The 14,373-nt window shown below is 46.4% G+C and overlaps 1 protein-coding gene across 1 annotated transcript in view; it reads right to left on the bottom strand.

The window, feature by feature from the left end:
* The window catches only part of MAP4K5 (mitogen-activated protein kinase kinase kinase kinase 5), a 206,834-nt gene that overhangs the window by 123,952 nt on the left and 68,509 nt on the right, over nucleotides 1–14,373 (bottom strand). Inside the window, exon 2 of the mRNA XM_063947557.1 lies at nucleotides 5,389–5,446. Within this exon, the coding sequence (XP_063803627.1) occupies nucleotides 5,389–5,446 (58 nt within the window). The remainder of the gene's footprint in view (nucleotides 1–5,388; nucleotides 5,447–14,373) is intronic.

Here is a 14,373-nt window from a genome sequence, read left to right as displayed (position 1 = left end):
TGTAAGTGGAAAAACAATGAATTTATGCTATGAGCACTCTGGCAGGCTTTTTGTGGTTGAGAAAAAAGGGTGTGTACACACGGTGAGATATTTTCTTTCGATTTTGACTATGGGGTATATGCAATTAGCGGCGAATCGCGGCAATTTTTCGGCCGTTTTTTAATTCGACACAATTTGACCGTCTAATTTCGGCAAGTGGGTGCCGAAATTGACCATATTCAATAAAAAACGGATTCGACAGTCCCGCTGACGAAAAACGGCCGATTTGACGGATTTTGTTCCGATTTTTAAAAAACGGGTAAAAACGGGAAAAAAACACGAAAAAAAATTGCGTGGGGTCCCCCCTCCAAAGCATAACCAGCCTCGGGCTCTTCGAGCTGGTCCTGGTTCTAAAAATCCGGGGGGGAAATGGACAGGGGATCCCCCGTATTTTTAAAACCAGCACCGGGCTCTGCGCCTGGTGATGGTGCAAAAAATACGGGGGACAAAAAAAGAGATGGGGTCCCCCGTATTTTTTACACCAGCATCGGGCTCCACTAGCTGGACAGATAATGCCACAGCCGGGGGTCACTTTTATACAGCGCCCTGCGGCCGTGGCATTAAATATCCAACTAGTCACCCCTGGCCGGGGTACCCTGGGGGAGTGGGGACCCCTTCAATCAAGGGGTCCCCCCCCAGCCACCCAAGGGCCAGGGGTGAAGCCCGAGGCTGTCCCCCCCATCCAAGGGCTGCGGATGGGGGGCTAATAGCCTTGAGAAAATGACAAGAATAGTGGTTTTTCCTGTAGTACTACAAGTCCCAGCAAGCCTCCCCGCAAGCTGGTACTTGGAGAACCACAAGTACCAGCATGCGGGAGAAAAACGGGCCCGCTGGTATCTGTAGTACTACTGGAAAAAAAATACCCAAATAAAAACAGGAGACACACACCTTGAGAGTAAAACTTTATTTCACACCTGCCGACACACACATACTTACCTATGTTGACCCGCCGACTGCCACGTCTCCTGATCCGACGATCCGGGGTACCTGTGAATAAAATTATACTCACCTCAATCCAGTGTCCAGATATAAATCCTTGTACTTGGCAAAACAAATAAACGAACACCCGGACCAGCGGACTGAAAGGGGTCCCATGTTTACACATGTTTACCCTTTCCCCGAATGCCGGGACCCCACGTGACTCCTGTCACAGAGGTCCCTTCAGCCAATCAGGAAGCGCTACTTCGTTGCACTCACCTGATTGGCTGTATGCGCGTGTGACCTCAGACAGCGCATCGCACAGCTCCCTCCATTACTTTCAATGGTGGGAACTTTGCCGTCAGCGGTGGGGTTACCCGCGGTCAGCCGCTGACCGCGGGTGACCTCACCGCTGACGCAAAGTTCCCACCATTGAGTATAATGGAGAGGCTTTGCGATGCGCTGTCTGACAGCTCAGACGTGCAGCCAATCAGCAGAGTGCCAGGACGTTGCGCTCGCTGATTGGCTTAAGAGACCTTTCTGTGACAGCAGTCACGGGGGGGTCTCTGCATTCGGGGAAAGGGTAAACATGTGTAAACATGGGACCCCTTTCAGTCCGGCATGGTCGGGTGTTCATTAATTTGTTTTGCCAAGTACGAGGATTTATATCTGGACACTGGATTGAGGTGAGTATAATTTTATTCACAGGTACCCCGGATCGTCGGATCGGGAGACGTGGCAGTCGGCGGGTCACATAGGTAAGTATGTGTGTGTCGGCAGGTGTGAAATAAAGTTTTACTCTCAAGGTGTGTGCCTCCTGTTTTTATTTGGGTATTTTTTTTCCAGTAGTACTACAGGTACCAGCGGGCCCGTTTTTCTCCCGCATGCTGGTACTTGTGGTTCTCCAAGTACCAGCTTGCGGGGGAAGCTTGCTGGGACTTGTAGTACTACAGGAAAAAAACAATATTCTTGTCATTTTCTCAAGGCTATCAGCCCCCCATCCGCAACCCTTGGATGGGGGGGGACAGCCTCAGGCTTCACCCCTGGCCCTTGGGTGGCTGGGGGGGGCCCCCTTGATTGAAGGAGTCCCCACTCCCCCAGGGTACCCCGGCCAGGGGTGACTAGTTGGATATTTAATGCCACGGCCGCAGGGCGCTGTATAAAAGTGACCCCCGGCTGTGGCATTATCTGTCCAGCTAGTGGAGCCCGATGCTGGTGTAAAAAATACGGGGGACCCCTACTCTTTTTGTCCCCCGTATTTTTTGCACCAGCACCAGGCGCAGAGCCCGGTGCTGGTTTTAAAAATACGGGGGATCCCCTGTCCTTTTTCCCCCCGAATTTTTAGAACCAGGACCGGCTCGAAGAGCCCGAGGCTGGTTATGCTTTGGAGGGGGGACCCCACGCCATTTTTTTCCGGGATTTTACCATTCCATCTAAAAAAATATATATATATATATATATATATTTTTTTTTTTTTTTTTAAAGATATATAAATAATACTTGTGCCTCCAAAAAAGACAAACCAAGTACCTAATCCCTTCTAATATAAATAGATATGCTATTACCAATAAAAAAAACACCAAAAAAAACATGTTTTAAATTTTTTTTATTAGATTCACCCACCAAAGTGTGGCGGATTGAAAATGACGAATTTACTGTCTAATAGCACTGTTGTCGAATTTCCAAACTTCAATTGAATATACTTTTGTCGAATTGCCGCATTTGTACCATTACAGAAAAGTCGAATTTGACAAATGTCGAATTTCAAAAAGTCGAAATTTGAAAGTCCGTTTTTTTACGGAAAGTACTGAATTGCATTGTCGAATTTTTTTTTTTTGGCGAAAAAGTCCCGTTTTTCGACAATTTCGGGAATTCGACCGCAATTGCATATACCCCTATATAGTCAAAATCGCAAGAAAAGTTAGTGCAGATCACAAGGTGAAAGTCATCTTGCGATCCCGATGCGCGGTCCCGCCAGGTCGGCATTGCAAGAAAAGATAGACTGTGCAGGCAAGTCAATACTTGCTAGATCGGTGTACTATCTAGTTCATCTCACATGTCAATGACATCTCACATAAGTCAAAATCTAACATAAGCCAAAATCGTAAGCACACATAGTCCATATCTCAAGAAAAGTTAGTCAAAATCAGTGGTGCTGGGCTCCGGGGAGTTCAGGGGAAATCGCAAGTGAAAATCGGGCATAGCAAGGATCTCACCGTATGTACACACCCTAAATCACATTATATTGGCAAAGAGTGACAGCAATCCTAATGCATTAGCTTCTATCTATGGAATGTGGGAACCCTGGCTTAAATTTTGTTCTAGGTAGGTCTATATAGAATATTGATGGTATGCTTATCTCCATATGAGTGAGAACTTTTTTACAACTCGTCCTCACCGTCTCCTGCGCAGCGATTTGGCTGGACCTGCAGCCATATTTGTTTTACATCTACACCTATTAAATGATTGGTTAAAGAACACAGCGCAGCCGCCTGATTCCCTGACGACCAAGTGTGAAGGACAAGACTTTTCGATAAAAGGGGCAAAGATACATGTTCCATAAACACTTCATTGTTTTGATCAGCGTTCAATATTATATTCAAGGTGTACCTTTAATTACAGTACAGTAGTACATATGGATGCTCTTCTAAATCTTTTATGTCCCATTTAAATGAAAAACATCAATATATTTAGTTTTTCTCCTTTTTCGAGAGCCGTATGATACACGACCACTGTTAACCATACATAGAATATGTTTGTATATTTGCATGAATACATTTGTAGAGCTGGCTAGTGTAAAATATCATATTATTCTACATCCATCCTCTAACAGTCAACACCTGAGACCACTGCACAGGCAGTAAGAGTTCCAGCAAAAAGCACCGCAAGTCACAACTACAGTAGAAACTACCAGGTTCGGAAATATAAAATGTAATGTACATAAATGGAATGTATATACCCCAACTGATAATAGATTTGTTTAGCAATGTTTTATGTTCCCTTTTTGCAGCCTTACGGCAGAAACAGAGCACATCCAATTACTGTATTTACCACATCTGCTTGTCTAAAGGAGGATCCAGTAAACCTTTACTAAGTGAATTTAAAACAACAGTGCAGCTATTCATGACAAGAAAGTGGCAGCAGCCGATGCTTAAACCATAGAATTATGGTACACCCATTTACTGATAATGAGCCATGCTCAGCTGCTATGCTAATCACATATTAAATGGTATTTTGCATGCAAAATCTTCCGCTGGAGGGAGCTATGAATGGATCTCTCCTTATTCCCCCGTACATCAGTGCGATGCATGGTGAAGACTGAACACTGAGTGGTATTTATCTCCTCAGCCTTTTTTTACTGTATTATTATACAGCCGCTGTCACAATAGTGACCTCAGTGCTATTTAGTATAGGATCACTGACCCCTACCTATGAAAAACATACACACAGCACACCTTGTGGTTCCAGACTGAACCATAAACATAAGAAAATGCAGGAAGCATCGGTTACGGTCCATGCAATACCATGTGTGATGTGGTGGTGCAACCCATAGAGCTCAGTGATCCCTTACATAAGTACCAAAGCGGCATTCACTGTGTAGCTGAATGCTGAGCACATCCACAGACACACGGCAAAAGCTGTTTCTATGCAGAATTAACACCAGGAACTGCACCCTTCCAGCCTTTTTATATGGCACATGGATAAACAATGCCATAGGAATGCAAGCAAACTGGACACACACATACACACAGATGGAAACATCCACTCAGTCATACAAGTGAAAAGTAAATGATAGAGCACTGAATAAGCTTCAGTAATATGTAGGGGATCCGGTCTGAAGATCGACATTGTCTAGGTCGACAATGTTTAGGTCGACCACTATCGGTCGACAGGGTTGGAAGGTCGACAGGGTTGGAAGGTCGACAGGTCAAAAAGTCGACATGAGGTTTTTCACATTTTTTTTTTTACTTTTTCATGCTTAACGATCCACGTGGACTACGATTGGAACGGTAATCTGTGCCGAGCGAAGCATCTTGCCCGAAGCATGGCGAGCGAAGTGAGCCATGCGAGGGGACACTGTGCACTAATTCGGCTTCCCGGTCACTGTACACAGAAAACGACTCCCCCCAAAAAAAACCTCATGTCGACCTTTTTACCTGTCGACCTAGAAACCCTGTCGACCTACCAACCCTGTCGACCTAAACATTGTCGACTTAAACACTGTCAATCTAATGATCCACACCCTTATGTAGACACTGATAACATGGTACTGCACTGTAGGGGACAATGATAAAACTGATGCGAGTCTCAGACTTGTCCTAACACTTCCTGTAAGGAAACCGCTAGCATGCTCAGACCAGGGGATAATAAAACAGAAGCACAACTTCATGTCACTACTGATAGGGAAGCGCACAGTATATGGGAACTCACCAGGTTCAAGTTTTATAATCTTCACTGCAGCCAGTTCTCCCGACTGGAGGTTCCTAGCCTGGGAACAAACACATACAATAGGGTGATTAGTATCAGCAAAACACAAAGCACATCTACGTTCTAGAAAACAGGGATACATCTGGACATGGAATAATGCTGTGATGCTTGCCCAGCAGATAAGGGTCAGCGTTTAAAGTGGACACTGATCAATCCGTAGGCTGCATTCACTCAGTCGTCTTCTAGTCAAACAGGTCTCATCAAAAGCTTCCGTATGTGTAAGGTGTCTGCAAAAGTGTACGATATGCGTAGGCACAGCTTATGGAGAAGTGAGAAACTGTAAGAGGGAACATTGCAGTAATAGGCATCCATCTGTGGTTAGACTTATGTAAGATTGATATCATAGTTCAATAAACTAAATTGGGATTGAGCTATGTGGACTGGGATCTAAACTGTGGTATAATAGTTGTTAATACAGGTACTGGCTACAAAAAGATTGGGTAATTGAGGGACACCACACATACAGAAAGCATGGCCTTCCCTAAGCTGTAGCTCAGTCATAAGAAATGACAGGCCTACCCGGGTTGTCTATAGTTATAGCAGCTGAATGCCTAAGACAGCTCAACTGAGTAATGTTTTATGGGCAGCAGGGGCTAAGGGGGTGTCAGGCTGGAACTACAGTGGAAAGACATCATTGTTCATCTGTGAAAGAACACAATATTATGGCCAATGCCTACTCTCAGACTGTTTCACATGCTGGTCTGACTTCTGTCACTCCCCATGCAGCAGGTAAGGCATTGTACAAGTTGCCAGATGCCACAGGGACAGCGGGGAGGCCAGGCAATACGTGCCGCTGACACAAGTTACTGACAAGTTTAATAAATACTTTCTCTCTGGCCACATCAATAACTGCATGCTGTCCTGATCAGATAACCACAGTTCTCCATTCACAAAACAACCATATACTGCATGGAGATACATAGAACGTATAAAAATGATGTGACTGATGAGTACAGACACAATGGGGTATATTTACTAAAGTGCGGGTTTACACAAATGGAGATGCTGCCTATAGCAACCAATAAGATTCTAGCTATCATCTACTAGAAGGTGCTAGATAAAATAAATGGTAAGTTGAATCTGATTAGTTGCTACGGGCAAGATCTCCACTTCTATAAACCTGCACTTTAGTAAATATACCCCAATGTGATGATCTTCAGAGAGATTAGCTAGGCAGGGAGAGAAGGGGATACTCATTACTAATAATATCCTATGTATTATTTATTAGGTTATTAATATACTGTAGCACATACACATTCCACAACACTTTCCAGAGAATATTCCAGTCATTCACATCAGTCCATAGCCTAAACCTAACCTTGTGTCCCCGCTGCCTAAACCAAACCCCCCCCCCTCTCCCGTAGCCTAACCCTGACCTTCCGAGGGGGCTGCCTAACCCTAACCCCCCCCCATCCCTAATCCTCCGGGACGCAGCCTAACCCTAACCCCACCCTACCCCCCGCGGCTTACCTGTGGTGCGCCGTAGTCTGTCCTTGTTTGGGATCCCGGCACCGGAATACCGACATTCTGGATGCTGGCTTCGGCATTCAGAATAGGGTCGGTATTCCGACAGCCGGGATCCTGACTACTTCCCCCCAATGGAGTTTACACTCTATACTACCCTACAAACACACACATACACTCCCGTTTACGGACAGAAGCCTACTAACCTACCAGTATATTTTTGCATCGTACAATCAGAAACATGAAAATACAGTGACAACACGAGGGATTCTGTGCAACAGACAGAAAAACTAGCACATGAGAGCTTACAATCTATAGGCAATAAGAGGAATGGAATAAAATGCAGAATGGTATAGTTGAATAATAAATCATCCATAATTACATAAGTTTTCATTCTGAATGCTGGGCCACATTTTATACCCTGTCACAGCTAAAGTGAAGAAGAAAGAAGTCCCCTTGATGAAGTCAGACAGACGAAACGCGTTGGCTGTACCTCATGTGACTCTCTATACTAAGATCAGCAGAAATCTCTTATCTTATTTATTATTTTTTGTATTTCTATTTGAAATCTATGGTTCTAGCCTTTTTTAATACATAAATGTTTTGCTATTCCCTTGTCTCTCTTTTTAGTCCATCTCATTCTTTAATTGTATCCTTTTACTCTACTATCTCTGGAAATAAATTAACTGTAAAAATCTTTTATCCCATCACTACATATTTTGCCATTTCTTCATATATATCTATATTTATTCAGACACCGTTGGTCGCCGATACCCCTATCCCCCCAGTTCTAAGAGAGAAGTCATGTTCACATTGTCTAGAGACGGCACATCGCACTTTTTATTCCCTCAATTTTTCAAATGTCAACTTTGGAAGAAGCTCTAGTAGAGGTTCCACTTCAGGTGTGTGGGAGGCTTTATGCATTTATTTATCTTTTTATTGTGTTTCTAACATTATTTTACATAGGGAGCCAGGAGAGGGCTGTATTTTTCTGGTGCATTTATAACGCCTTTACAACTCTCTTCCTATTGCATCTGGTAATTTATATATATAACATTGAATAGCAATCAAGAACACGAACAGCGTGCGTTGTTTTGACGTTGATTCTGGTGGGTTTCGGGAAAACGTGTATTTATTAGCGTTCGATTATATACAGCGACCTAAAACTTAGTGGAAAGGTGTCAGTGTCACAAAATCAGAGGCTAGAACACCCCCCATCGCCATAAGCTTTTGCAAGTTGTTCAGGGCTTTGTAGTTTAGAATCATAATCTTAAAACTGTATCCATGAATGAGAGAGTAACCAATACAGGGTCCGGCTTACGGTTGCGGCGGTTAATGAAAAAAGTCAGTCTGGCAGCCACGCTAACAGAGGATGGCAGCGGTGCCAGTTTGGTTTAATAAACATGAAACGACAGTAATACAGATGGGATCCAGCACAATTACAGGTTTGCAGAAGTAGCAGATTGTGGCCAGCTCTGACGAGTAACACACAGGGGAAGACAGCGCTGTGTCGCTGCCAGAAATCCTCAGGAAGTACAGTATAGCAGCAACTAATGTGGTATAACAGGTATCTGGGATTACTGCATTCAGTGGTAACACCTCACAAAACAACATGGCATGTCACTGTCTACCAGTGTCATCTGCAAACATGTTGGTCCCTGGAAAGAATTCCTGCAGAATGAATGAATTTCTAGTTCTAATGAAGCTCTGCTACACATGGTCGCTCTGCATGAGAACCTCATATTACAAACATACCACCTCCCCCCATACCCAGGTGCGAGACAGAAACTGCAAACCAAACACACGGCAGCAGAAGCAACGTGAAGATGTAACCTGGATAGACAAGTGGTGATACGCTCTACGGCTTGTCTGTTCCTTCCTCACCAAGCACCAAACACACACACACACACACACACACACAAACACACACACACACAAGTGGAGGGTGCACAGACATCTACATAGAAAGCAGCACTGGTGAAGGATATGGTAACGCTTACAATGGCGGTAACATATGCCACAGCTCTGTACAATAGGATAATTTCAGGCATCAACTGGGATCATGCGGCTGCTAAACTGCATCTCCCAAGGTGCAATCTTGTGGATGTGTATCTACATGAGGTAAGTATGGGTGTTGCTGCATTCCCTGGAAGGTGAACTCTGATTAATACCTGACTATCAGGGCAGCACTGACAGCAGTGACCATACGGCCAGTAAATACTTCTATGTCCTCACCACTGTGCTGAAGGTTCATCCATTCTGTGGGCCTATTTTGACCCGTGAATAGGTCAATGCAGCATGCAAAGCTCTATGACCACCCGGCAGTAAGTAACTTTAAAAGTAATCCATTAGCCTGCGCCTGGCAGTACCCGGTAATGTCAGTGTCATTAGTATCGTTTCCAGTAGCTCTAAAGTGGAAGATTCCAATTCCACACTAACATTTGTTTTCATGACACCAGGAGCCTGGGGACGGAATCACTCCACTCCTAGACATAATACTGCAGCCAGATTATGTTGCTGGCAACCAGGGCCCATCGGTAGCTAAGCAAACCGGAATGCCCGACTGACATTTTCATTCCATTTTTGCAAGGACTGGAAAACAAGAAAGAAGCACCTTTGATCCACCCCGATTTCTATTAAATGATCCTGTCTTACACCCTCCTAAGGTGGTCATTTCCAATGCATATTTCTGCAAGCAATGTTTACCTTATATATTTATATAAAACAATGATTATTTTTCAAGGTGGATACATTGTGAGATGTTCTTACAGTTTTTATTTTGCAGCTAATATAGTACAGTAAGGAGAGTGAGGGGGATAAGAAAGGGGAAATTGTAATAACTTAACATATTCATTTACAAAAAGAACCTGTTGCCTGCAAATATGAGGTTGTGACTGCAAAGTGATAAATATAACCATTTCCATAGCGGACACCTGCACCATAGTGTTATATAGGGTAAATATATGCCTACTGTGCATAACCTGGTTATGTTTAGGGCTATTTAGGCCACCAGAACACACATACAAGCATTATTATCCCTTATAAACAACATCTCCTATATAATAGCCCAGATCTGTGACTCTGTGCCTGTGTGTACAACGCTGGGCGTGGCTGGGTTAGCAGCAGGTCTATCACACCCAGTCCACAGATGATTGGGCGAGAAACGCCTTCCCAGGTTACATCCAATGGGAGGCTCTGCCCTTTGGCTGCTGTGTGTTCCCAGTGCAGGATTAACAATGGGACTGATGGAGCTGCAGCTCCAGGTCCACACCCCAAACTAGGCCCACTGCATCTGCAGCAACATACCCTCCAACAATTTACACAGAAACCACCTTAGGCAAATAACCGGGACGAGTCCTAAGAACCGCCTGGTCACGGTGAAATATCAGATATGGGGAACTACAAGACAAGGCACCAAAATCCGACACTCTTCTAGTTGAAGCAATAGCCAGCAGAAACACCACCTTAAGGGAAAGCCACTTAAGATCAGCTGAACCAAGAGGTTCAAACGGAGACTCTTGTAACGCCTCCAAAACCACCGACAAGTCCCAAGGAGCCACAGGCGGGACATAGGGAGGTTGGATACGCAACACACCCTGAGTGAAGGTATGCACATCAAGTAAGGTCGCAATCTTTCTCTGAAACCACACCGACAAGGCAGATATTTGAACCTTGAGGGAGGCCAGACGCAGGCCTAAGTCCAGGCCCTGCTGAAGAAAGGCCAACAACTTGGCTGTACTAAACTTGGAAGCGTCATAATTGTTAGATGCGCACCAAAGTAAGAATGTCAGAACCTATGGTAAATCCGAGCAGAAGCCGGTTTCCGGGCCCGCAGCATAGTCTGAATGACCGCCTCAGAAAACCCTTTAGCCCTCAAGACGGAAGCTTCAAGAGCCACGCCGTCAAAGACAGCCGGGCTAGGTCCTGGTAGACACAGGGGCCCTGAACAAGGAGGTCTGGGCGTTGTGGAAGTAGAATTGGACGCTCTGACGATAGGCCCTGCAGGTCTGAGAACCAGTGCCGTCTGGGCCACGCTGGAGCTATGAGAAGCAGAATTCCTCTTTTTTGCTTGAACTTCCGAATTACCCTGGGCAGGAGTGACACCGGAGGGAACACGTACGGCAGCCGAAACCTCCACGGCACCGCCAACGCATCCACGAATGCTGCTTGAGGATCCCTTGTCCTTGCTCTGAAGACCGGAACCTTGTGATTGTGTCGAGACACCATCAGATCTACGTCTGGTAGGCCCCACTTATCCACTAGGAGTTGAAACACTTCTGGATGGAGGCCCCACTCGCCGGCATGTATGTCCTGACGAGAAAGTCGGCTTCCCAATTCAGGACTCCCGGAATGAATATTGCCGATATGGCCGGTAGATGGCGTTCCGCCCATTGTAGAATCCGTGAGACTTCCTTCATTGCCAAACGGCTTCGAGTGCTGCCATGATGATTTATGTAAGCCACTGTGGTGGCGTTGTCCGACTGTACTTGAACAGGACGGTTCTGAATTAAATGCTGGGCCAGGTTCATAGAATTGAAGACTGTCCGCAATTCCAGAATGTTGATCGAGAGGAGAGATTCCTCCTTGGTCCACCGACCCTGAAGGGAGTGTTGCTCCAGCACCGCGCCCCAACCTCTTAGACTGGCATCTGTTGTCAACAGGACCCAGTCGGATATCCAGAAGGGACGGCCCCTGCACAATCATTGGTCCTGGAGCCACCAGTGCAGCGACAGACGGACCTCCGGAGTCAACGAGATCATGTGAGACCTGATCCGGTGAGGTAGGCCGTCCCACTTGGCTAGAATCAGCCTCTGGAGAGGGCGAGAATGGAATTGAACATACTCCACCATGTTGAATGCTGACACCATGAGGCCCAGCACCTGCATCGCCGAATGTATCGACACTTGCGGAGGAGAGAGGAAGCAACGAATCCTGTCCTGAAGCTTCAGGACTTTCTCCTGGGACAAGAACAACCGCTGGTTGTGAGCGTCCAATAGCGCTCCCAGGTGCACCATGCTCTGAGCAGGGACCAGGGAGGATTTCTTCCAGTTGATGAGCCACCCGTGGGCTTGTAGAAACCGGACAATCATATCCAGATGACGTAGGAGAAGTTCTGGGGAATTTGCCAGGATCAACAAGTCGTCCAGGTACGGCAGTATCCTGACCCCTTGACGGCGGAGTACCACCGTCATCACTTTGGTGAAGACTCGCGGAGCCGTAGTTAAACCAAAAGGTAACGCCCGAAATTGGTAATGGAGGTTGCCAATCGCAAACCTCAGGTATTGCTGATGGGACACTGCTATAGGAATATGCAGGTAAGCATCCTGTATGTCCAGGGAGACCATATAATACCCAGGTTCCAAGGCCAGAACTATAGAGCGAAGGGTTTCCATACGGAACTTGGAAACTTTCACAAACCTGTTCAATGCCTTGAGATTGAGAATGGGCCGAGAGGACCCATTCGGTTTCGGGACTAGAAACAGCGGAGAATAGTACCCCCGGCCCCTCTGAGCAAGAGGCACCTGTACTACGACTCCTGTATCCAGGAGGGTCTGTACCACCGAATGTACAGTGTTTGCCTTTGTCTGGTCCAACGGGACATCTGTTTGGCAAAATCGATGAGAGGGACGGTTTTTGAAGGCTATGGCGTAACCTCGAGTGACGACTTCCCGTACCCAGGAATCTGAAGTGGTCTTCAACCATTCCTGGGTATACCCTAGAAGGCGGCCCCCCACCCTGGGATCCCCCAGGGGGAGGCCCGCCCCGTCATGCGGCAGGCTTATCGGTCTTGGAAGCTGACTGACGGGCAGCCCAGGCTCTTTTGGGCTTCGGCTTACCAGGTTTGGAAGTGCGGGCCTGCTTGTTGTACGCCTGACCTTTTGCTTTACCTGATGGACGAAAGGGGCGAAAGGAAGTACCTTTAGCCTTCGACACAGAAGGAGCGGTACTTGGCAGACAGGCAGTTTTGGCAGTAGCCAAGTCAGCCACTATCTTATTTAAGTCGTCCCCAAACAGAATATCTCCCTTGAAAGGGAGTACCTCCAGGATTTTTCTAGAGTCCAGATCCACAGACCAGGATCTCAGCCACAATATCCGGCGAGCCAGGACTGATGTAGTAGAGGCCTTGGCTGCTAGAATACCGGCATCAGAAGCCACCTCTTTAATATAGTGAGAAGCTGTGACAATATATGACAAGCATTGTCTAGCATGGTCAGAAGAGATTTCAGCTTCTAGGGCCCATGCTTCAATAGCCTCTGCAGCCCATGTTGCTGCAATAATAGTGGACCTTTGTGCAGCACGCGTGAGGGTGTAAATCGCTTTCAGACAACCCTCCACACGTTTATCCGTAGGCTCTTTTAGAGACGTGACGGTAGTGACAGGAACAGCTGAGGAAACCACCATCCTAGCCACATGTGAGTCTACTGGAGGAGGCGTTTCCCAATTTTTAGACAGCTCTGGCGCGAGGGGATAGCAAGCCAGCATCTTCTTTTGAGGCACAAACTTCTTTCCTGGGTTTCCCAAGGGTTCCTGACGTATATCCACTAGGTGGTCAGAGTGAGGTAAAACTTGTTTAACCACCTTCTGACGCTTGAACCTATCTGGTTTCTTAGGAGGGACGGATGGCTCGGGATCATCCGTAATCTGTAGAATCAACTTAATAGCCTCCAAAAGATCAGGAACATCCACATGTGAACTACCCTCCCCATCAGCAGTATCTGTCAGAATCTGTGGGGTCAGTGTAAGCGCCATCTTCATCAGACGAGGTGTCAGTGACAGCAGTGGATTGTGAGGAGGTAAGAGCTCACTTAAAGGACCCCTTGGTCTTAGGCGAGCGAGGGTCAGACTTTTTAGTAGTCAAGGACTGGTTCAATTTCTTCAATTGAGCAGACAAGTTATTCGCCCACGGCGGGTTTGCTGCGGGGACCACATATGGTTGAACCGGCATAGGAGGTTCCATAGGGGGTGTTAATTTAGTAACTAGCGTATTTAGAAGCGTGGAGAAAGTAGCCCGCGGGGGGTCATTATGGGCCCCCGTTGCCACAGTCCCACTGGGGGGCAAGGAGCCCCCAGAACCAGAACCCGCAGCTGCTATAGTCTCCTCATAGGGATCTGTGGCTTCAGCAACACCTGCAGTGTGTTCAGCCCTAGAACCGCTACCCTCAGAAGCAGACATGATATAACTTGCAATATCAGGTAACAGTACAATTGTCAGCAGCACAATACCTCTTGCCCAAACCCCTGCGCAGTGTAGTCAGCACAAGCAGAGATACAGGAGAGATATGGTGACTAAAATCACAGAGAAAAAATAAGATTTTACTCACCGGTAAATCTATTTCTCGTAGTCCGTAGTGGATGCTGGGAACTCCGTAAGGACCATGGGGAATAGCGGCTCCGCAGGAGACTGGGCACAACTAAAGAAAGCTTTAGGACTACCTGGTGTGCACTGGCTCCTCCCCCCATGAC

The sequence above is a fragment of the Pseudophryne corroboree genome, chromosome 12, assembly GCF_028390025.1.
Source record: "Pseudophryne corroboree isolate aPseCor3 chromosome 12, aPseCor3.hap2, whole genome shotgun sequence".
Lineage (NCBI taxonomy): Eukaryota > Metazoa > Chordata > Amphibia > Anura > Myobatrachidae > Pseudophryne > Pseudophryne corroboree.
The sequence above is the reverse complement of the archived record's forward strand: the minus strand, read 5'-3'. Positions and strand labels throughout refer to the sequence as shown.